The following is a 24,130-nucleotide window of genomic DNA, read 5'->3' as shown; positions in this document are numbered from 1 at the left end:
TCAAATCATAACTGCTTTTATATAGAGAGGAAACTGTGTTGGAAATATTAAGTTTAGGTGTGAAAATCGGTTTAATATCATGTTAACTCATATCCGCCCGGTTAGGTGTAAACTAAAGCTGTTGCACAAATATGACACAAAATCCCATCATTTCAGTTCTTCAGTGATAATTTAATCATACAAACATTCACCAGACATCCATACAGGAAACAAGCTTTCATTTGTTCATCTGTTTGCACTTCCTCACTCTCACAAATGTGCTGTTGTAATAGTCTAATGCCAACTGATCCATTCTGCAAGCTGGCAAGTAGAAACTTCACACGAGACATCACACTCGGAAAACAAAATGCGCTCAGCACTCGATGGAAGTGACACCGAACAGCGGAGAGAAGAGTCGTCTCTCAAACGGACAGGGGACATGAAACATTCTGTGAAACGACAAAGAGCCCAGAGGTTCCTGACACGTGAGGTCTGGGGCCGTTATCGCCAAACACGGAGAGAGCGGGGGAACCCTGGGGCCCCGACAGTTAGCTCCTTCATAGAAGGCTGGTCTAACACTGGGGCTCCGGACGACAGATACAAATCACAGAGTTGAGAAACCCTTCAGGACCTAACTGTCCTCGAGGAGGTGGACAACACGCAAAGATCCTCCCAGCGGAGGTCACCTTACTCAGTGCATAGATCAGCTGGATAGTGCAAGTAAGTAAAGCCGTAACAATTCCAAAACATGATATTGTAAGTTTTTAATTTGACTGATGATGTTACGTTTATGTCATAAGAAAAAGAAAAAGATAACAGGGTAAATTGTTTCCAATGCGTCTTCAAAGAATCCCAAGAATAATTGTAACAAGAGACGGGGAAAATGCAGAATAATAATTACACTCATAAAACTGCCAGTTCATTAAAAATTTACAATGTAAAATCTTTGGGAAAATGAATGTCTCCAAAAAAACTGACTACATTCATCGGATACATTCAACTTAACGTGACAAAAGTCCAGGAAAGATTTCAAATCAAAATTCAAGGCGGGACAACGAAAAACAAAACATTAATAATAATAATGTGATGTTACTGTGAGTATTTACCACCATTTATATTCATAGCTTATGGCATCAGGTACATTAGTCTTCTTATTTTTGTGGTTTTATTGACTTCAAGCATGTCAAATTTAACTATATCTTTCATCTACACAATGACGGGGGGGGGGGGCTCTCTAATACTGCAATAATGAATACTATTCCTCTAATGTTATATAGATATGTATCATCCACGTGTCAGCAATGAGTCTAGTTAATGTTTTTGAAACCTTTCATACCGAATCAGATAACTTTGCAGTACAGTCTGGTTTAGAAAATAATGTTTCTGTAAAATAATTGAGGTTAAGCTTCACCAAATCATAGGAGCCATGATGTAAATATAAAATATATTCTGTTTCTCAGATGTCGGCGCCTTCGTGTTAGAGTAGTTGCCGACTCCCTCAACTGGAGGGAAATTTCATTGCAGGTACAATAACAGCATAGAATTGAATTCCCATAAATGAACAAGTCATGTTGAAAAACACTGATAAAAACTGACTGGCTTTTAAATGAGCCTTAGATATATTTCTGGAGGATGTTGCCGTTAACCTTCTCCAAAAAAAAATAAGTTTATACTAAATGAGTAAGCTGAAAAGTAAATGATGATATCCAATGGTTAGTTAAGAGAAACTTATATTATTAGATTAAGTTAAAGGGAACTGATTCAGAAATGAACATTTTAAAGAGTCAGAGCAGAAACTGGAGAATCAGTTGGCAAAAAAATAAATGGCTTTTCCTCCAAAGTATTTCTTTCAGGTTGCACAATGCACACACGCACACACACACTACTTACACACTAAACTTCACAAATATATCCTGTCATCGTCATTTCATTTGCACTCTGACAACTAAAAAAAAAGGGAAAGAAAAAACAAAAATCACTCAAAAAGACTCAGCACTCATTTTTAACTTAGCATTCACACGTGCATACAGTGGGTGTGGGATGTTAGTTGAGCTGCATGTCAGGATCGTCAGCCTCTGGTTCCTCAAAGCGGAGCTGGACTTTGCATAAAGTGTTTTTGAATCTCCAGCAGCTTCTGATAAAGCCTCTTCTTTCTCTCATGGATGTGACAAACTCCGGAGGTACGGTTTAGTGCCACTGCACCGTTACTAGTCCCGTGGCTTAGGAGTGCCCAAAAGGGAAGGACTCCTGTATACCCTGGAACAAAGGGAAACGGTTAAAGCACAGAGAGTAACGACATCGACTAAACAAGACAGAAAAAAAAATATATAAACTTTCACAGGGGCTCAGATTTGTACATATATTCATGCAGATTCAAATCTTTGTTTTCCAAAAGTCTTGGCTGTAGAGCTGTAATGATTAGTCCGTAGAAAAAAAAGTTAATGAGCAACTATTTTTTTTATTATTGATTGATTACTTAAGTTGTTTATCAAGTAGAAACATTTTTTCTACTTTATTCTGTTGTTTATAGACCACAATAATCTATTAGGTAAATAATCAATAGATGAATCAATTATGAAAATGTGTTTTTTGTTGTACGATTAGTTGTATAATAAATGTATCTTTTCATATTACATACAACTTTAATACCACATAGCTTACCCCAATGGAAAATATAATTAGATAATATTATGCTGAGTGATGAGTTAGCATTACTACCTTACAACATAATTTTTAATAGATTATATGACTTTTTTTCCATTAAATTCAGGTTTTGAATTGAATCTGTCACTTTATTTTATAGAAATAAAAAAGAACATAAGGAAAGAAGAAAGGGAAATAATATGTCCTCCCCTGAAATCATATCTTACCTGGTTATAAGAGACTACTGATAGATTGCTTTGTAGACTGTTTGCTACTAGATCCACAGAGTTTTGTGAAAGTCCGTTCTGATCTTGCTGTAGCTGGTTTGGGTTTCCCTGCCAATGTTCCTCCGCGACCCGGTGACCGCTGTCATCATGGAGGCTGTTGTTGTTGCTGTTGGGGCACTTGCTTTTCTCTGGCGAGGCGAAGGGGTTGTAGTCTCCTTCCAGGCTGCGGTGAGGCTGGGTGTTGAACTCGGCTTGGAAGGAGGAGAGCTGCTGTGTGACGCCGAGGAGGCCTCCCACCTCCACACTCAGGATCACCCAGATCACATCTGTCAGGAGAAACAAAACCCCAACAGTTACATTAACCAGCAGATGGACCAAAAACTAGGATTCATGGAAACAACACATGTATCATGTAAGTGGACCACACTTCTCAGATCTCCTTACAGATTATAAGTGCTCCAGGTCTCTGGTTCTTTTCTCTCCCTTAAAGCCACTAAGACACTGACGGTGTAAGATGATGAATTATGGCTATGAACACCTCCATGAAATATTAAGGATAAGTATAATTTATCCTTCCACTGCTTACTTTGTAAGGGGGGCAACTCCAGATGGCCTTCCTGTTAGGATCCATCATATGTGTTGAATTTGTAGGACGACATGAACCGGTGAATTAATGGCTCTTCATTTAATGTGAGAGTCTTAATAGTGGCCCATCATACTATAGTTTGCACAGGGTATTATCTGGCAGTTAATCTTAAATAATGACAGCTCCCTCAGGCTGCATACATCTGCATGTTAGAATCAGTAGCATAATAAAAAGTTGGCTCAATATGCCTGGCAGCTCCACAGTCAGGATGACAACCTTTCATGCTGATGGGAGCTGCATCTCACCACTAACAAGCATTAGGGAAAGATGCAAATCAATTAAGATTCTGTTCCGTAGTTTAAGGGTTGTAACGGTTGATTATTAAATTGCATATTTGTCCTCCCATAAGTCTAAAAAAACGAAAATCTTCCATTGACAAAAGGAGTAAAACCGCAAAAAGGAGCCAAACCTCACATATTGACGTTGCTAGAAAAGTTACAACACTTAAATTTTCTTTTATATATTGATCGACTAATTGACATCTGTGGTGTGATGGCTGCAGTCCTCACCTCCGAAGTATAGTCCTGTAGCCGAGCACATTCTCCACTGACCCTGAAACATGCCAGGAGACACAGGGCTCTGCATCTGTACACTAACGTCTGTCATTTCCTGGGGGTCCAGAGACTTCACCATCACCATGTTCACGTGACCGAACTGATCTCCTCCCACAAACTTCAGGCAAACCCCCGGAGGCCACGACTCTGCACCTGAAAACAAACACACAACTATGCTGAACTCGAACATAACATGCAGGTGAACTTGTCTTACATTTACAAAGTGTAGAATTAGCTCAGTGTTGTATCACATCATCAATCCAGCAGACTTACCAGTGTTCTGTACCCTCCAGGTCTTTGTGAAAGCCGTGTCAGGTGGAACTGATTCACCCTCACCGATCGTCACATCCTTCACCAAGGACATGCACGGCGCGCTGATGTTGGGACTCTCAAAGTCGTAGTAGGCTCCGATGGCTGCTTGTAAATTCCTGAGACAACAGGAAGCAGAAAATCCAGGTGATCAGTCAACATCTAAACAAAAGTATAACTGCACAGTAACAAATATGGGATCCTCACAGAGCCAAAATCTCCATGCAGACATTTATCTCATAATTTCAACTAAGAAATACAGAAACAACTCCATTTTAGAATTATTTTATAACATTATATAGGTTGCAGCTAAGGATAATTTGTATTATCAATACATTTTCCGTTTTATTTGATCGTTTGATCTATAAAGTGTTAGAAATAACAAAAGGACTCTTATAGCCGATTATGATCGAACCGATATCTTCAAACGACTTGTTGTGTGAAACTAACAGTCTAGAGCTCAAAACATTTTTTTTTTACCAACCTCAAGACAAACATTAATGTCATGCATACATTTCAATGCAGCATAAATCTCAGCTACTGTAAAGCAGCCTGGAGGTTACATATGGCCTTTGTGCACCCAGATCTCTGGAAAAAATATAAACATTCTTCTAGTAACAGCATTGTTACTATTAGTACTACAATGATTTGTAGAATACTCAGTACAATTATCACACTACAGTCATTCATGGCAGCATGTCGTGTTGTTTTCCTGACTGATCCCAATGCAGAATACTGAGGGCAACTACAGCTAAGATGTCTGCAGACGCAAAGCGATGCAGACGAGGAGCTTCCCTGAGGTGCTGCTCCTCCATAAACCGGTGGGTTTTATTTTTAGCCTGCCAGCCCGTTGCAGTGGAGCCATTACACAACCTCACGTGATTCTACTACACACGGTCTACAGCCCTGCCCACAGCCACTCGCATGTTCTCCTGTAAGTTCACTAACAAAAAAAACACCCAATTCTTTGTATTTATGAAAGAAATGGAACAGTACATGTAAACAACTTCCCTCTGCGAAAAAACAAAAGAAGCCATCAAAACAATTTATGTTTGCAACACTTTTAAAGAACAGGTTGACAGGGAACTCGTTTTTTGAGCTTCTCTGAAAATGAATTGTAAAGTAGGCACTAATAGAGTAATGTGTTGACCTGCAGATATTTTAACTTTACATTTTTATTGAAGTATTTGCTTTGTTAATTTCTTGGGAAGAGGAGGCAGATTATATATGATCATTCCCCTTTCTGCTCCTTTTCCTTCAAGTCATGAGATTCTGCGTTTAAATTGCTTTGTTTGGTCGATGAATAAAAACTGTCACGTCTTCCTCTAAATTGTTTTGTTTAATTAATCCTTTGTTGTTGTTTTCATTCATTACTTATTCTGGTTATACAATGTATACGTGGCGATCAATGACCATCCTATCTTTTTGTTTCGATACTGTAAGTTGACTGTCGATACTTGAGTTGGGTGGAAAAATACAAAATGAAACTTGCCTGTTCTTCTACATACACACACTTGACAAGATCTTAACATGCAGGGAGCATTTCAGAATGACCTGACGTGTTTGTTTACACACTGGCACACTGCACATGTATGAACTATGTCCAGATTTAGTCTAAGAAGGTGAAAAAGGCCCTTTAACACACGATCTGCATGTAAAACATTAAACCAGGCTCACACTCCTCCTCTGCGGGAGGACATTACTACCGAGCGTCTCCGACATTACGCAACCAGCACTGATCCTCCGTCGTCACAGACAAACGTGTGATCGATGTGCTTATCGACAACAGAAGCGATCGGGGCCTCCTGAATCTGATCTATATAAAAAAAACAAAGCTTTCGAGTAAACACAATTTAAATCACGGTGTCAGTCCAGTGACGTGTAGACCCCGGAGCTAGCTTGATGCTAAGAAGCGTTGAGCCAAGCGAGCTAACCACGAACGACACTCACGTGAAATGTACTTTCGTTTATATTCATTCCAAATAAACGCAGCCATTTTAATTTGAGCTTGTGTGTTGACTGGATGAATGTGAATTAAAAAACCCTGCTAAGCTAACAGGCTAGCACCGTGTCCGGAGCCTGGAAGTCGGAGCTCCACACTGACTCAGCTGGTTACGTTACTACAACGTATTCAGCTGTCAGCCCCCTACGTTTACGCAGCTAACGTAAATCAGCGTGTCACAGCGAAGGAACACACTAATAACAATAATTGTAATCGCGGTCTTAGTCACGATTTCTCCCCGTACGATAACGAGCAACGGGGGGTAAAAATAAAAGACAAGAAGCTAGCTAGCGCACTGCTACTCTGCACCGAGCATCGCCCGGCAGGCCACAACGAGTCCCCGGGCTCACCAGTTGGTCATGTCCAGGAAGAAGGCGCATCCGGCGGGGTTGAGCTGGAACCCGAGCAGCCTCTGGAATTCCGATATCAGGATGTCTTTGTCCGTGGTTCCCATGCAGCTGAATTTCTGCATGAGCTCCTGGTCCAGATCCAGGTCCAGTTCCATGCTCTCCATCGCGGATTCGCCCGGACAGACACGGAGCGTGGGGGGCGACGCTACAAATTTAGTCCGAGGCCTCGACTTGTCATAACAAAACTCAAACAACAGGGCCGAGTGCGCATGTCACATGACTTCATCCTCCACCTGCGGCCCGGGGAACACTGACCTCTGCGCCGCTGCTGTATCTTTATATACAGTCTGTGGTGGTGTTGTAATGTCACCTAACCACAGCACAACTGGGTTAAAATGTTATTATTAACCCAACCGAGCTATTTTATTCTATTTTTTGTATTACATCACAGCTCTTTGTATTTTATTTGTGTTATTTAATTCCTTCATTTTACTTGAAAATTATTGTAATCTGTGCGGTCGTATTTTAAATCGTTCTGTTTTGTCTGTGTTTTAGTTTTTTTAATGTCCGTGTAGGAAAAGGTGCTTGATACATAACATAGCTTTTCCTTTCCTTAAAGGTTCAGTGTGTAGAATGTAGTGACATCTAGTGGTGAAGGTGCATGTTGCAGCTGAAGGAGAACCTGTCGTCGCCTACAGTTGTTATTAATAATCAGAATCAGAATTCTTTTTATTGCCATGTATATTTGCACATACAGGAAATTGCCTTGGTGTGGTTGGTGCACTTTACAAACAACAAATTAAAAACAACAATAGCGAGCAATATAACAATATAAAAAAAAACAATATATACAGTTAAAGAGTTACGTGCGGTTTTAAGGTGCAGAGATTGATGATAGTGCCAGTAATACAGAGATGCAGGGGGCTTGTTTGTGAGCCCCACTGCCACTCAAAAGGTGTTTAGTTTGTCCTGTCTGGGCTACTGTAAAACAATAAACATGGCCACCCAGGCTAATAACTGTATCCATAACTGTATCTGCCCAATGCCCACAGCACACTTCATTTGATTTCAAATGCAACGTTGTGTTTTGTTAAAAACAAGTAGAAGTAACTGTGTATATTATACAATAAATAAATCATATTGCTATAAATGTTTGTACATAGTATAGACTTTATATTATTGCTATTATTTTTATTACCCACACATTCATTCCCTGAACATCCAGCAGATGGCAGCATTAGGTTGCTATAGTTTATTGTGTGTGTGCGAGAGACAGAAAGAGAGAGAGATAGAATGTGTGTGTGTGTTTTGTGTGCATATGTGCATGTGTGTGTCCGGTGTTTAGCAGTGTAGCTGTGCAGCAGCAGCAGCAGCAGCAGTTAGCAGAAGATGCTCACAGTTAGCTCCCTGCTCAGTATGGAGGCTGCCACCGGCCGGTACATGTTTATTTAACCGGGAGAACCGCCGCTCCGTGCGACACGGACCCGAGGAGAGATGGCCGGGATCATCAAGAAGCAGATCCTGAAACATTTGTCCCGGTAAGTGTCCGGTTCGTCTGCGCGTTAGCCTGTTAGCTCGGCTGCAGGACGGGTCCAACGTCAGTGACTGGAACTCAGATAACTGTGTTTTGTCATTTGCACCGATTCACAAACTGTGAAGCTGCACACGAGGGGAACCGGAGGAGACTGGACAGAGACAGTGAAGACAGGAAATCATCTCAGCACATCATCACTTTACCAACTGTCTGTCTGTGTGTGTCTGGTTAACAATAATATAATAAGAAGAAGAAGAATAAAGCGTCTGTATTCTGCGTTCTAATGTGCTTTAGAAAGCTGCTATATTGGATTAAATGAGCCCAATCATTCCTCTGCCTTTACCCAACTGTCTACTTATATATCTTACATTATGATTATTCAATATCTACACCTGAATAGCATCATTCCCACACCCCATGTCTGTCTGTGGACACATGAAAGGGATAGTTCACCCCCAAAATGAAAATTCTCTCATCTACAAAAATACTTTTGGAGGTTCATGGGTAAACAGAGTTGCAGCCAAATGGTGAGCAGTTCTTCAAATGTAAAAAGACAACAATAAATATATATAAAATGCCTCCATTCTGCTCCTGTGGTATCATCCAAGTGTCTGTAAGCCCCGACATACATATATTAATCAAATTAGGTAATTTACACCCTGTTTTCAGCGTAAATGTCGTCTGATATCCTCTCTTTTAGTTTTTATTTAGGCAGAATTAGTTTTTGTTTTCTGTCACTCTCAGTTTAGCCCAGCTCACAGTGAACTAATGTAATTTGGGTGAAAAGTGTTAAAAAGGCCCCTCGTAGCCCGGCTGGATGGGGTAAAGGCTAAAGTCGATCTCGAGTGTGAACAGTATGTGTTGAATCAGAGGTTTTCCATTCGCCTGAGGGGTTATTTTCCTTCTAGTCGTCGCTGTCACCGAGTGATTGAAACAATTATTTGCACCAGATAGGACACAGCATCTCCGTTAATGGGTGATCATAAAGTTCACAGCCACTGTATGTTTGGCCCTAAACATACAGGTGGAGCGTTTTATTTACACACAGTGAACTACTGAGGGTTGTTGGGTTTAAATTGAGTCGGCATTTAAAGGCTGATCTATTTGTGTTAACTGTTTTATATTGCAATAAACATTTGTGCTTTGGCAGGATACTATCACAATGGTTTCTTTTCTTACCTAAAGAAGCTGTGGAATTTCATCCTCTCTTAAACCATGTTAATCTCAGCAATTAGCCTATTTAGGAAATAATAGAAACACTAGTCTTTGTTGTTATGTGTAGTTCTTAATCATGCAGGCCACACAAATCACTTCTTTACACTCTTATCTGCCGATCTGGCACTTGTTAGAAAAAGGAACAAGTCGTACGGTTGAGTCAAACCTGTTTTGTATGTCCAGACATGTCAACGTGCATCTTTACCTCGAGTGTGGGAGTTGATATGAAACGTTAGTTTTAGGAAAGCAGTGGATCAGGTCTTGTTGAGCCGTTATTCTTGTACTGAGTAGCTTCTGACCGGCTTGTCAGGTTTATCAGGTGCAGCGAGGAGTTGGCACCAACAGCGTTAACAGCTGTGACAAAGTTCACTCTATTTCCACGTCTTCAAGCTGAGACACTTATTCTGTGGCTTTTTTTTCAGCACAATTTCTTGGTGGATTTCCAAAATGTCTCATGGACTTGTCAGAAAAATGTTCGATCACATTATGAATGCTAAATTAAAAATAAGTGCTTAATCGATTTGCTCTAATTGCACCTATAATCACCCTGTGTTGGGCTGTAGGGTGGTGGAGCTCCGGATGTTAGCCTTCTTAACCCAGTTGAGGAGTGCAGCTGCATGGGCTTTACTCAAATAAAGGAGGCTGCTTCGGTTTCTCAGGATGACTCATTCAGATGCACTGCTTCATCTTAGTCAAGCTGCATAATTAATTTGTATCTTCTAGGTCATCAGTGACATCTGCTGGTGTTTCCCTGATTGAAGTTACACTGAACCACTCCAGATCCAGCCTGTGTGTCCTCACCTCTAACACAATTAGCCTTAACGTATTTATCTGGTTCCTTTCCTCAGGTTCACCAAGAATCTGTCCCCGGACAAGATCAACCTGAGCACGTTGAAGGGGGAGGGGCAGCTGTCCAACCTTGAACTCGATGAGGAGGTTCTGCAGAACATGCTTGACCTGCCGACCTGGCTGGCTGTCACACGGGTCTACTGCAACAAAGCCGCTATCAGGGTACGTTCCTGACCAGTCAAACCTGATTGTGTTGCTGGTCTGAGTGACCAGCAACACAGCTTTCTCCCCTTTCTATTGAAACACAAGGGCTGCTGCAGAAATGCTGCACCAATTATGTAAATTTGACTCTTGTCTCCTTGGTGATTCTCACACTAATCAAAGGTTTCCTGTTTATTAACGCCAAAGAGGTGCTTTCGAAAGCGTGTAGAGTCACTGAGCAAATAAGCAGTGGCAGTGCCACAATGGCTGGAGGCACTGGAGAGAGGACGCTGTGATCTCCCAGACCAGCGCTGCTTGTTGATAATGGAGAGACATGTCGTGATTCAGAGGGACACAACAGGCCAGAGGCTAAAGTGATCCTGAGATATACTGGCTGCTGCTGTACATTGAGCTGTAAGGAGCTGCTCTGTGATCCTCAATACATGACATTTAAAAGTAGCTTTTAAAGAGTCCGTCCAATATTATAACATAGAGGTATTGCACATGTATGTGTGTTTGTATTTCTGTATCTTTGTTGGTTTTATGTTTGCAGCTGTACTGTATTTTATTGACTAAATAAACCCAGAGGTATTTTTATAGCTTTCTTTTATAGCATTCATTTTATCTGTCCCCAAACCAGTGACAGTTTTAGCTGGAGGTTTTATATCCATCTGTCCGTCCCACTCACTCTTGAAAACAAAATATCTCAAGAAATCGCATTGGACGCAACGATGAGGGTCTCTGGGGTTTCCTAAAACACCTTCTGGCGTTTTGAACGTGACCCGGCGTTGAGGGAATTTCTTCAAATTGAGCTCAAAGGTTCAACTCTATGTTTTGTGAATGATAATAGAAATTGGTGGTGAAAAGTCAAGGTCGCTGCGACCTCAGACACTAAAAGTCGCCACATCCATTTTAGGAGTCTGGATTGACCTGAATCAGAAGTGTAACTTGATTGGTTGGTGGAGATATACAACCATGATGCAGTCATTTCAGTTCAACCCAATACTGAGGTTTGTTGTGTTACCACCAGTCAACAGAGTGACTCCTGTTTAAAAGCATCTCCTTCACAAATTCATGTTTTTCTTTTACTATTTTTTGAAATGCCTCAGGCTTACTCAGCTTTAATTTGAAACTTGAACTGTAATATTAGTTTATACAAACACTCTTTTGTTGTGAGGCTCCCAGAGATAAAGACTGTTTAGTGGATTGCAATGCCTCTTTGCTGGCAACAGCCGTGGCACAACGCATTATGTTTTTGTGTTGGTTGATCCTCCTTTATTTTTGGGACCATAACTCAGGATTGAATGCACTTATTTGGAAAAAAAACTCAAACTAATGTGTAAAAGGACCTTAAAATGATATATTATATCCAAAAGGTCACAGGTCACATTCACTATGAGATCATAATGTTCTGCACAGACACTTGATCGCCCATTATTCAGCAGCATAACTCAGTAGTAGGAGGGGTAGTTACTGTATATGGTGAACTGAGGCATACGACTGCCATGTGGTAATTCCAGTGAATGGGCGGGTCAATTTACCTATTTAAACATGTCCTAAAAACAAATTTTTGTTAACCTTGTTTGATGCCAAACATTATGAACATTATTATCCTTTTTCCTTTTTTTTTCGAATCAAGAAATCAGACATTATGTCTCTAATTTCCTGTGTTGGGTTCAGTTTGACAGAAATGAAGGTTATTGTTGTTGTATGCTTCATGTTGTGGGAGCTTGAGTGTCCCTGTGCTCTTGTGCTCGGTGAATGGCAAACAGTGCAGAGTGCTGTGGCAAGTGTTCGTGACTGACGCTCTTGACCCTGCTGTCCTTTCTTTTCAGATACAATGGACCAAGTTGAAAACAAGCCCTATCTGCCTGGTAAAGAACAAATTCTATTTTTGTCCCTCTGCAGAATTCCTCCACATTTCTTCAACAGGAAGCTTCCCCTGTGTTTAAAATCCAAAATAAGAAAACACTGGCATGACTCCAGCAGTGCCCTTTACAGATATTTTACTTTTATACTGCTCCCTAGGCTGCTTATAATCGGTAGATTTTAGGGCCATCTCTACGTACTCTCAGTGGTATGCTGTGTTTTGGTTTCCTCTCTTGTGCAGTTCTTGGATAAGGTCGAGGTGGAGATGAGGACGTGTGAAGAGCCTCGTCCACCCAACGGCCCGTCTCCTATCGCTATTACAGCAGGACAGAGGTCAGCCGATGAATCCTGAACCACATCACATGTCAGGTGACAGGGTGAAATGTGCCCCCGCTCATCTCTATGTTGTGCTTTCACAGCGAGTACGGCTTCGCTGAGAAAGTGGTGGAGGGCATGTCGGTTAGAATCAACTCCATCACCATCAAGGTGCAGGCTCAGGCCTTCCACGCCTCCTTTGAGCTCTGGCAGCTTCAAGGCAACAGCCTCAACCCCAAATGGCAGCACAGTGACCTCCGCTACACCCGCGTCACCGACCCAAAGAGAGGAGAGGTAAACTTTCATTAACCCACTACATGCAATCTTCTACCACAGGAAACCCATGAGCCCTGCTTGGTCCTTATTAGCTGGAGGGACGATGTTTAGATGAGATCTTATGATCCACTTAGAGGGAATTGCTTTTTATTGTTTGTCTAAAAACAGATCTTACCCCTTACCACACCAGTTCCAATCATTTCATATAAATGTTGGAAACTTGTGCTTTTTTTTTGTTTTGATCGTTTTAAATTTTTGATTTGATTTGTTTCCATTAGGTTTTGACATTCAAAGAAATCAACTGGCAGAGTCTAAGAATCGAAGCGGACGCCATTGAGAGCGATGACCAGGACCTGGGCAGCACCCCGCTACGTCTCATCACCAACCAGGGACGCATCCGCATCGCCCTCAAACGCAAAGTACGACTGGGTTTCTACTGTTCATGGGACTGGTTAGATATCACGTGTGTAAAGTCATCTCAATAACAAGTGATTTGGCCCAACTAATGAATTCTTCATTGTTCTATCCAGATAAAGGACTGTAACGTGTTGGCGTCCAAGCTGCTCTTCATTTTGGACGAGCTGCTCTGGGTGCTGACTGACTCTCAACTCAAAGCGATCATTCATTACGCCAAATCTCTGAGTGAGGCCATGGAGAAGTCGGCCCAGCAGAGGAAGAGCATGACCGCCGAATCCCTGCAGGTACCGCCTCCTTCCTGCTCACTGATGATTGGTTAAAAGACAATATACGTTAAGAAGTTTAAACCATATACTTCATGTGTTGTAAAGGATAATCTTGGCCAATGTCAGGATTAAAACATCTATGCTTGATGCAGTCATACATTTCTATTGATTTGATGTTTGACAGTGAAATGAATGTTTTCAGACAAACATCAATTTATCATTAAGTTTAAAGCTGCCAGGAACACGAATGCAAGAAAAGTGATAACAACAACAACAACAACAACAAACACAAAAATGTATTTGCAAATCTAGTTATAGATACTCAAAATATTACAGTGACAGTTTGAGGTTTATTAATATAAAAGAAGTTCAACTATTATGATTTTAGAAATGTTACAGAAATAGAATTTTAATACAGTAAACAAAACAAAAACATTTATTTAAAGCATTATATCTCATTTTTGATGTTTTTTAAAAAAATATATTACTCTCCACACATGAATAAAACTACTGTGTTAAAGCCTCACATCAGCACTTTCAGCTGATTTGAATCTTGTTTATGCATAATATAAAAATAAAGTTGTTACTATAAATAAAACAAACTCAGTGCATCCACCAATACAACGTCAGACTCCAGATTGGTTTGCAGTTATTTATTCATTCAGTTTCCTCTTACAGGGACACTGAGAAAGACTCTGACACTGAACTTTCTGTAGAAGAGAATTTGTGTTGTGAGAAACTTTTCCCTAATTTTGTTGGTTGATCATTGTGAGATGTTTTCCTTCCCTCTGTGGTTCAGACATCTCCTCCATCTCCTGGCCTCCACAGTTTGTGGACGGAGTCCCCGCCTGCTCCGACCGGCACCCCCAACAACATGAGTCAATACTTTTATCTCTACGATGTAAAGGAGTCTTCGTACCACACATTCATATCCCGATTGGACTTACACATATGCAACGATAGTTCTTCAATGGATGAAGGTTTGTTGGGAAGGACTCAACTAAAGCTAAAAGTATCAGAATGCTTAAATTCTCTTGTAACTCCAGTATATTTCTGCTGCTCTGTATGGGTGTAAAGCCAAGATAGTACTCTCAAAATAACCCTTAAATTTGAGGAAATTGCTAAGTATTTAATGTGGCTGTAATGTGATTTTGCACAGATGAGCCTCCTCCGGGTGTGCAGGGTGCGATGCAGCTGACCTTCAGGAAGCTGGGTTTTGATTACTATCCCATCCACAGACCTGGTGAGTGTAATGACTGCGACCATAATCCAACTGCCGCTCACCCCGAGGCTTTGCACTTGTCCGACCGAAAAACCACAGCGTCCAGTTAAGAGTGGCTGTTAGGAGGATTACTATTCAAGCAGACTAATGGCCTGAGAGTGTGTGCCCAGTGCCATTAGTCTTTGTGGAATTCCTGAAGTGTAGAATGTAGAGCAGCCTCCAAGCTCTTAAGGTCAATTAAACAAAGTTTTAAAAAAGCTTTTATTTTATATAACAGGCTTTGGAATATGAAAATAGGAAACTGTATCAAACAACACGGTTCATATTCTGTATCTGCTGATGTTTGGATATTGGGTTTGAAAACTATTACGACTCCTTTGCTTTCCACATGGGTTGTAGACTTGCATCAAGTGATCTGTTTAAGTTTTAAGTAGTTAAAGACCTCATTTAGGTAAAGCATGACTTTCCACGTATGAGCCCTTAATTGTCGTTTTGATTTGTGTATTTTTCTTTTCTTTTGTTCCAACACATTCTTCAATAATTTGCAGACTTGATCCAGTCATAATAACTGATTACTTAAAATCATAGCTGTTATTTGATATTTCTCTAATCCAGCTGATGGATGTCGACACTGGGAGCGTCACAGTGGAGCCATGGAGGCTCAGGCCCAGTGGGCTGGGAAACTGCTGCAGGAGTACCACAAGAGAGTCGAGGCCTCCGGGCTCCCAGGGCCACACACCGAGAGGCCCCGGCCAACCAAGGACGGTCCTGCAAAGCCAGGCCAAAGTAGGAATGAATGTACAGGTTTGATTTTTTCATAGGAAAACAGATACAATGACATAAGAAATAATGGTGTGACAACAGTTTTATCTCTACATCCACTTTCTAAAAGTTTGGCTGGAGATTGATCTGTTGCCATGGTGAAGCACTGAAACACTAATTGAAAATTGATATGACACCCCATATATCAACAAATACATTTCCATGGCAACTGAGCAAACTCCATCTGCAGATGGAGACTGAGTGATGTGACTTCAAATCGTGATTATTTAGAATCTTTGTAGCAGCAGTCAATGCCAGAAAAAACAACTGAGATGCTGTCAACATCAGATTATCAATGAGAACTGGTGCACAGTGGTGATAATAAAACTATGACATACAAACCTACATATGGTTCAATAGGAATAACATTTTTATGATGAGGCAAAAATCCTTATCTGTATAAAAATCTGTGTTTTCTGTTTTGCTTGTGCGGAAGCGAGTTACTTGAAGTGTTTCCTCTCCTGTGTAAACGCGTTAGATGGACAGTCTGACAAAGAACAGCCGACCCCCAGGAGCACTGCTCCGACCGGGTCGTCACTGAAGAGGCTGCGGTCGAGCTGCGTGGTGGTCAGGGTGGATGACGTGGACATTCACCAGGCAAGCTTTTATCATCCGCTGATTTGATTTACCTGCTCTGACAGAAGCTTTACTCTCCAATTAGAAGGTGGTTATCTGCTGTGGATCATAGCACCAAGCACAGAGCACAGAGCAGATACTCCTGTAGAATCATATCTTAAAGAATTAACTCATAAAATGATATCCCCAGATGTGACCACCAGGTCCTCAAGGTGGATTACATTAACGACAGAATAGATACACGAGTGGATAGTTCTGTGACAATAGTGTATCTCAACTTTTAACACTAAACATACTGCAGATATGAGTCTCCTTTAAAAAATGTTAAAATCCCTTCACAAAGTCCCTTCACCTTGGACATTTTAAAGATGGAAAGACAGGGACAGTCTGCTCTTCCTAGCCAGCTAAGATTATCATGTGCTGCAGTGTGATCATCAGCCTCGGAGGCATCTGCATGACAGACTTTGCGGAGCAGCCATTCAGTTTGTTTGAACAGGAGCTGACTGACATATTAATGTGATGATGTGTAAATATTTGGCATCAAATTACCTTTGTAAGTAAAGGCTGCTTCTTGGTGTTGCTTTACTAAAGACCACAGATTTCAATATGAAATTCATGAGGTTTTAGGCAAAATTACTACTATATTCACAGTGAGAACACAATAACACCATAAATGTCACTTCAGCTGGCTGCTGTTTCATCTTCACCCGAGATGGAGAAACCCAGCTTCTATTCAAATCACACTCTCGGGACGTTTTGCATTTCACACTTTTGTTTAACCACAAAAGAATGAGAAAGTTTTCTGGGTTATTTTCAGCTAAAAACACTTGTAGTTCCTCATTTGTTAGAACGAGAGACACTTTCTGTATGTAAATTAATTATGTGTGGACACCACCCGCACCTTAAGACAGGAAGTCCCTGATATGCAGACTCAGCTGTTTTAGCTCTGTTCTGTCCAGCATATGTTTACTTTTGTTGAGGAATTGATTGATTGTGTTTCAAATCCCACATGTAGTGATATTTCCCCCACTGTCCTCTATCCTCAACCTGCAGGTGTCTACAAGGGGCCGTCAGAACAAGAAGACTCAGTCTTTATTGTCCTGCAACCGTAAAGCTCTGCATTTGCCAGACAGCGCACCAGCAATTCATCTGCAGTTCACTGAGTACTACTTTCCTGACAACCCAAGTCTCTCAGGTACCAACTTGTCTTTTTTTTATTGTTACTGTGTGCTTCTGCTTTGCTGTGTTTAGTCACCCCCAACATATTTAGTCACCCCCACCATATTTCTCTTCGATATGTTAAAGCATGTTTATTGTTTACTTTGTGTTACTTATAAGTGATGATATAAAAATTCCCCCCCCCCCATCAACATCTCCTGCCACCTTCCTTTCTCCCAGTGCCCACCTCCAACCTGTATGCCCAGTTAAACGGCCTGCAGCTGTGTGTGGACCCAGCCAGCGTGCTGTGGATCAATCTGTTTTCCAGGGGTCTGCTGCACACGCTGGACCAGGTCAAGGCTTTCTACCATTTGCAAGACAGTAGCAAGGCTGAGGAGCATGTAGACGTCCGCATGGATGCAGCTCAGCTTAAGGTGATTACACAATGGTTTGCAGTGATTTGGTTTTCGATTAATTGTTCATCTTTAAAAGTAATGTAATTGTTTTTGTTTGATGTTTTTTTATAGTTGATCATTCCCTTGGATTCCTCCATACTGGACCATCCAGAGCGTCCACAGTCTCTATGCATTACCGTTCCCCAGATGGCTCTCAGCAACACTCGCCTCTGCCCCCATGGCTCCAGAGCTGACCTCCACACCATCTATGACAAGTTTTCCAGCTGCTCTTTCTTCCAGGCCACGTCAGCCTGCTCTTACCCCAGAGACCTTAGTGCCTTCCAACCCATCCCCTCCTCCCTCCTCCATCACTCCCAGGAGACGGAGCCTCAACCTCTGGATGGAAAGCAGTTACGATCCCAGGACGTCTGGTCCCTCGGTCTGTCCCGTGTAACCCTGGGCTTCGATGGAGCTCGGCGATTCCCCAAAGGCCGGACCCAGCCCTTTGTCGAGCCCTTTGCCGTGTCCGTGTGGATGTGTCAGCCTGCTGCCTTGAAAAGCTCTTCACCGTCTTCCTCCTCCACTCCCAGCAGAGCCCACCAGCCTCCTCCAGAACAGGAAGAGGCTTCGCTTGCCTCTATCCACTTCCTGGTTCACACCACCACTCCAGTGAAATTGTGGCTCAACCACTACCAGTATGTAGCACTGCTGAGAATGAAGGATTCCATGGCTCGGTTGGGGGCCGAGCTGGGCCGGGATCTGCGAGATGTTAAACAGGCTCGTGGCCAGAAGACAAACAACCCTGCTTCTGTTTGCGTCGCCCTGCTGGTGGACTCGGCAGAAATCGGTCTCCTGCTGCCACCGGTCAGCTCAGAGCCAGAGGAAGAGGTCCCCCACACTCCAGAGACAGACAGCATGACAGACTCTGATATGTCACCGATTCATCACTCGGCAGAGCTGGTCCCGGAGGACGGTGGGTTGGAAAACGGCGTCTCCTCTGCGTTCGATCAGGATGAACACGTGGAGGAGGCGTGTGAGGCTGTGGAGGAGGGGCCGGAGCAGGACGGTTTGTCAACACAAGTGGACAATGCTGTCCTCTCACACCCCCTGTCACCTGGACACTCCCCTGCCCTGTCCCGTGTGCCGTCCAGCTTTAGTCTGGAGGGAGAGCTGTCAAGCGCCATTAACGTCACCAAGGACGCGACTAAAGATGCCATCAGTGCCTCACTGGACATGACCAAAGGAGCGTTTTCAATAACAAAAGATGCATTTAGCCTCCTGAGTCGCGGCTCCGGGATGAGCAAACTGTTCAGTCAAAAGTAAGTGCCAGTGATCTCCTGCTGGGTTGTTGGTGACAACAATACGATTGTGTTTGTGTGCCTGGACCCCTGCTGTGCACTACCTGCTTTCCTGTGTTAATGCCTGTGTTTTCATAGGGAACAGGTCCAGCGTTCAGATGAGTCCTCCCCCTCGTTGGCTGCCGGCCTGCGTCATCAACAGATGAAGCAGTCTCCCTCCCAGCATTCCTTCGATAGTGCTATATTGGAGGGCAGCCTACCTGATGAGAATCATGTGGATAGTGACAGCGACAATTTTGTTATTCTCATGGACTCCGGTATTTGAAAGTTTCCATAACAAATTCTCTGAATACCTCAGGCGGCACCTACTGCAGCTTTATATTTTGTTTCCAGAGTCAGGTGTGGAGTCCATGCGTCCCTACAACACTCCTCTAGGCAGCCGGGGAAGCCCCGCCCTGGGGACAGAGGGGGGTTCATCAGCTGACCTCAGCAGCTCCCTTTCCCAAAGTACTGAGGACGTGTCCGAGGACATGGTGGGTTACCATTCTGATATAAAGTTCTATACAAATTAAAGCTGGTTAATTGTTTAACATTGGAGTTCTGTTATGTTCCTGAGCAAATATCTCAAAGAATAATTGAAATCAATTGAAGTGTGACTTCATTGTGCTGTGGTTTCAGTCTTCGGTGTTGCTACTGATCATGAGTGGAGCAGCCTGTACCATGGAAGTAAAGGGGGAAAACCAAGTTGTGGCTGTGGAAGCTCAAAATCTGAGCCCTGTGCAGATGGGCACCATCAAGGTGTCCGACTTGCTGACTGGGCTCGTACAAGGTAAACTGGTTATTGTGGACACAGACATTTTCTGTTTGTATTTGCTATGAGTCCTTATTTTACAGGTGCTAATCACATTCTACAAAGCGTTTATGTAGATCAGGGTTTTGGATATATTTAGTAAGACAAGGGATTAAGAAATATGATCAATCAACTTCCAGAAGTTTATTTTAAGTTTAATTTAAATGTTCTGCAATTTCAAACAAACAAGTCATGACCGGTTTAACGATTGGCACCACTGCTGAGCTGAATAGTATAATCACAAAACCTATAAGCACTCTTTTTCTTCTGTATAAATGCCCTCAAATCAAAACATGGTTTCTACATAGCTATATATTGTATAGCCTGGTTGCAGTGTAAAGTGTTCACATAAATGTATCTTCTCCTTTTCATTTCCGCAGCTCCAGGTGGACCAGTCCAGAACCAGGACGGGCGAGGTGGGTCTCCAGTGGTGCGCATGCGAGCAGAGATGGGTCCGTCTGCGGCCCGACACTCGTCCCTGGCTGAGTCTCTGGGGTTCCTGGATGTGAGAGTGCAGGACTGCCACGCCGAGTTGTTAGCCTCCACAGTGGCTAACCTCGGGCCTTTCCTGGAAGACGAATTCAGTGTCGATGGCCAACCGATGAAGTTACACATGAGCAACATCACCATCACCATGAAGGTTGGTTATTGGTCCTGGTTGGATTTGTGGTCAGGCAAAGTCAGATGTTGGTTGAAATTGCATTTTACATTTTCTTTTAAATATTTGACACAATTGGATGTCAACATGTTTTTCTCCACTGAACTGAACTGAGCGACCTCAACAAATTGCGTTGTTGTTTGTTGTAAACAGAATGACCTCGCTAAGTGGCCAGTCCTGGTATTTAGAAGTAAATGGAATTGAATCTGTACATTGGTGAATTAACAGGATCCCTTCCTCTTTTCTTTTTTTTAGGATGACGGCCCTAGAAACTATCCCACAGCCCCTCAACCTGTCCCAGCCACTTTCATCGTGGATCAGCTTCTCCTGGAGCGCAGTGACGATGGCATCATGAGGCTCAAAGGTGGGCAAGAGAAGACCCAGTATTATTTTTTATCATAGTCACAGAACGATGAACAGGAAGTGATAGTCACAGTTTCTTTTTTGGTTGAATCCTTAGCAGGTGCTCCTGTGGCTGGTCCAGACAACACAGACACTTCCTGTGCTGTTCCACAGAAGAAAGAGGTAAGGGAAAACTAAACTAACAAAGTACAGCTGTACTAGATTGATCTAAAAAATGAAATATGGAAAGTGGAACTCAAAACAATTTAGTTGATAAACTTTTTTATTGATCAAATTTCCCATTTATGACTCTTTTTCAGCCACATACAAAAAATATTATGTAATTTCCTCATCAGATCTTTAGAGTCCTGTCAAACTGCAGCAGAGTTTGACTCATCAGATTAGTTTCCGCTCATGTTTCAGATATCTTCAGTCTTAATTACAGCTGTTAAACTGATCACTGGTCAGCTCTAAGATACACACAGCAGAGGTGTTGAATGTCTCTGTATACAAGCTTGTGTAATGGTATCGTGATGACACCTGTTGCTGTCTGTCAGAATCTGATATCCGCCCTCTTGGCGTGGAGCATGTAGCCAGCGCCTCCATTTCCTGCAGCTGAAACTAACCGATTCACTCATCCTGTGCTTACAGAGACAGACTGTGGAGTCACAGCTCTCTGATGCCCAGGCTGTCCTCACCCAGGCCCTCAGTGACAGAGAGCGCCTCCTTCTGGAGGTCAGGAAGTATGACCCCGCGTTCACTCTCTGACCCCCGATCCTCAGTGCTGACTGACTGAGATCGGACATATCAGGATGAAGTTCAGGAAACTTGAAGACTCACGTAAAGACATGTCAGGGCATTAGTCATGTTTGAGCTGAAAATGAAAGTTGAGGCTTTGGATCACTTCCCATTCTATTATCATGCTACTCATGATATTCGAAAAGAGCCCTTATAACAACCACTTAAAGGGGAAGCGAGTGGACTAACTTATAGGTACATTATTGGTACTATATTTGAACTTGGCAGTGTCGATATTCCTCACTACGTCACTAAACCCAAGATATTGTGGTTGTTTCATTCACATTGGTGTGGACAGTGAACTCAGTGTGTAGTTTCAGTGATTGTCACAAAGCATGCAAGAGTAAACATCATCAAGCTGTACTCCTCTCCACTTTAATATTAGTGTTACGAAACTGTTGAGTCAGGCACGAGCCAAAACCTCCTCTTCACATGCACTGACACTGCCAGACAGGCATCAGTGGCTCCTTCTGCAAAACAATACACAAGTTACTGTCAAGCATGCTTTGTGATCAGTGCTATTTTACACATGGCACATTTACAGATATCATAACGTTAGGCTAAGTGACGTAGAGTTCCTTCGTTTAAGTGTTAAATACAATAGATCCATGTTTTCATTTACTTTTACAAGTATTATAATAAGATATCACCTGTTGTTGGAGATGTGATTCAATAGGTAGGGACATCAATGCACTTTTTAATTTAATAAAGAAAAAGAAAAGAAGGAAGAAGCATAACAACACTGCTTTCATAGAGAGAGAGGGAGGGATGTGTCAGAGTGTTGTGTTGTTTTATCACCAGTGGTCACACAAATTTAACAAGTTCTGTGTTTTCAGAAAGCAGGTCGACTCCCAAGTGTTGTGTTATTCTCCGAGCTGTGAAAGGTTCATCGTTTTTCTTTTGTACTGTGAAACGATACCCCCCCCCCCCCCCCGGTTGCACGGTACCTTCAGTATTGTAACTGGTTTGGTGTTTTTCATTTTACCAGCAAAACCAGAGATAGAATACTTGACACATGTTTTGTAGCTTGCCAGGAAACAAGTCAGACCGCTTGTGTTGTTACCTCTGTACACATTGATCATGTTTAGTTATCAGACATGATGAACTAAGCGCTCGCTGTGTTTGTTGTTTTACATGTGTGTATTTTAGTTTTGTCAACACCTGAGTTTTTGTACGACCAGATTGACAACGTTGTGTTGAAGCCATATCAATCAAAGAAAGTGACATTTAAACAAGCTACGGTACTGCTTAAACTCACATTGTGTTTTATGTATGTTATCAAGCCCCCAACAAAAACTGATATTTCAGTTTTTGAGGCCGGTTAAAAGTTCAAATTTGTCACTTTCCTTTAATCCTGCATACATCTGTTACATGCTTGGATTCAAACAATGATATATTTGTTCATCTGTGTAACATTCATTTCATGAATTCTCTCTAGAATTTGTTTCTGATTCCTTGTTACATCCACAGCTCACTCATGTCAGTGTCTCATTCTGCACCCTAGAGACCTCTAGTGGCTGTGTCTCGCCACAGCACTGCTCATTCAGAATTCATCAGTATTTATCTTTTTCCCTTTTTTCAATCTGTGGTTGCCTTGCACGCTCTGAATGATATGTTCCCATTCTTAAAGAGGAATGTAAATATTGAAGCAATAGAAAGAAAGTTTGAACCAAAATCACAACAACGAACAGTAACACTATATGGTTGATGTTGCGTTCTTAACATTACTTATATCAAAGAAAATCAATTTACTCGTCTGTCAGGTTTGAGGGTGTCTCCCCCTCAACTGCATGTGGACTGCACATCTCCTCCGTCTGTGTAACCAGGCAGCAGCTCTGCCCTTTAACCTCAGTGTCACTTGTAGATGTGAATCTTCTCCTCAGCTCTAGGTGTTATATGATTTTGCATGACCTCAGTAAACAAGGCTGTGTTGGTACGAAACTAAACGTCCCAGTCTGGATAGGACGTATGTAGCTGTAGAGTGGCTCACTCCTCTGTCAGGCCTCAGTGACACGTAGCCCCCCCGAGCTGCAGACTAACTGGTGCTGATACCTGCTGACTTCCTTTTTGCACTCCAGAGCAGGCCAGGGTTTCCATGACAACTGGACCCTTACCCAGTGTGCCATGAAAAAAGATGAGATGGATGGAGAGAGCGAAGCAGGACTCACTTCAGGGGGTTTCTCTCTCTCTCGGTGCATGTGCTGAAGTGATGTTTGTTGTATATGCCTTGTGAATTACTTGCACTTGTGTAGTAACTTCACTGGAAATTGCACTTGTTTTAATGTAAATCACTTCAGAGGACTCCTTGTGATATCTTCCTACGTGGCAGCAGAAGTCGCAGACCCTGTCGACAGTATTTTTTTTTCCATTTCTGTAGAATTACATTGAATTTTGTATTGTCTTTAACAGTTCATTAAGA

At 42.3% G+C, this 24,130-nt stretch overlaps 2 protein-coding genes across 4 annotated transcripts; one reads left to right on the top strand and one right to left on the bottom strand.

Annotated features, from left to right (window-relative positions):
• Nucleotides 1-7,010, bottom strand: LOC133956594 (protein ILRUN-like). Of its 2 annotated transcripts, none has more exons than XM_062391764.1 (5): nucleotides 6,711-7,010; nucleotides 4,323-4,477; nucleotides 4,005-4,202; nucleotides 2,850-3,175; nucleotides 1-2,235 (listed from the first exon to the last, which is right to left on the bottom strand). In XM_062391764.1, exons 1-5 carry the CDS (start codon nucleotides 6,872-6,874, stop codon nucleotides 2,200-2,202), a joined length of 879 nt encoding a protein of 292 aa, XP_062247748.1. In that variant the 5' UTR covers nucleotides 6,875-7,010; the 3' UTR covers nucleotides 1-2,199. The 2 variants fall into 2 exon arrangements, with proteins under 2 accessions (XP_062247748.1, XP_062247749.1); XM_062391765.1 differs by having other exon boundaries at nucleotides 1-2,226.
• A 1,040-nt stretch (nucleotides 7,011-8,050) lies between these two features.
• On the top strand, nucleotides 8,051-24,097 carry bltp3a (bridge-like lipid transfer protein family member 3A). 2 transcript variants are annotated; one of them, XM_062391259.1, is made up of 21 exons: nucleotides 8,051-8,248; nucleotides 10,308-10,470; nucleotides 12,285-12,323; nucleotides 12,560-12,651; nucleotides 12,738-12,927; nucleotides 13,188-13,328; nucleotides 13,440-13,610; nucleotides 14,392-14,572; nucleotides 14,752-14,835; nucleotides 15,430-15,600; nucleotides 16,115-16,233; nucleotides 17,266-17,407; nucleotides 17,611-17,804; nucleotides 17,898-19,084; nucleotides 19,202-19,380; nucleotides 19,457-19,596; nucleotides 19,742-19,892; nucleotides 20,294-20,553; nucleotides 20,827-20,935; nucleotides 21,032-21,096; nucleotides 21,565-24,097. In XM_062391259.1, the coding sequence occupies exons 1-21, from the start codon at nucleotides 8,205-8,207 to the stop codon at nucleotides 21,679-21,681; spliced, it is 3,939 nt and encodes a 1,312-aa protein (XP_062247243.1). In that variant the 5' UTR covers nucleotides 8,051-8,204; the 3' UTR covers nucleotides 21,682-24,097. The 2 variants fall into 2 exon arrangements, with proteins under 2 accessions (XP_062247243.1, XP_062247242.1); XM_062391258.1 differs by having other exon boundaries at nucleotides 15,430-15,612.
• The last annotated feature ends 33 nt before the right edge of the window (nucleotides 24,098-24,130 follow it).

This window comes from Platichthys flesus, chromosome 7, assembly GCF_949316205.1.
Source record: "Platichthys flesus chromosome 7, fPlaFle2.1, whole genome shotgun sequence".
NCBI lineage: Eukaryota > Metazoa > Chordata > Actinopteri > Pleuronectiformes > Pleuronectidae > Platichthys > Platichthys flesus.
This window is presented reverse-complemented; position numbering and strand designations above follow the sequence as displayed.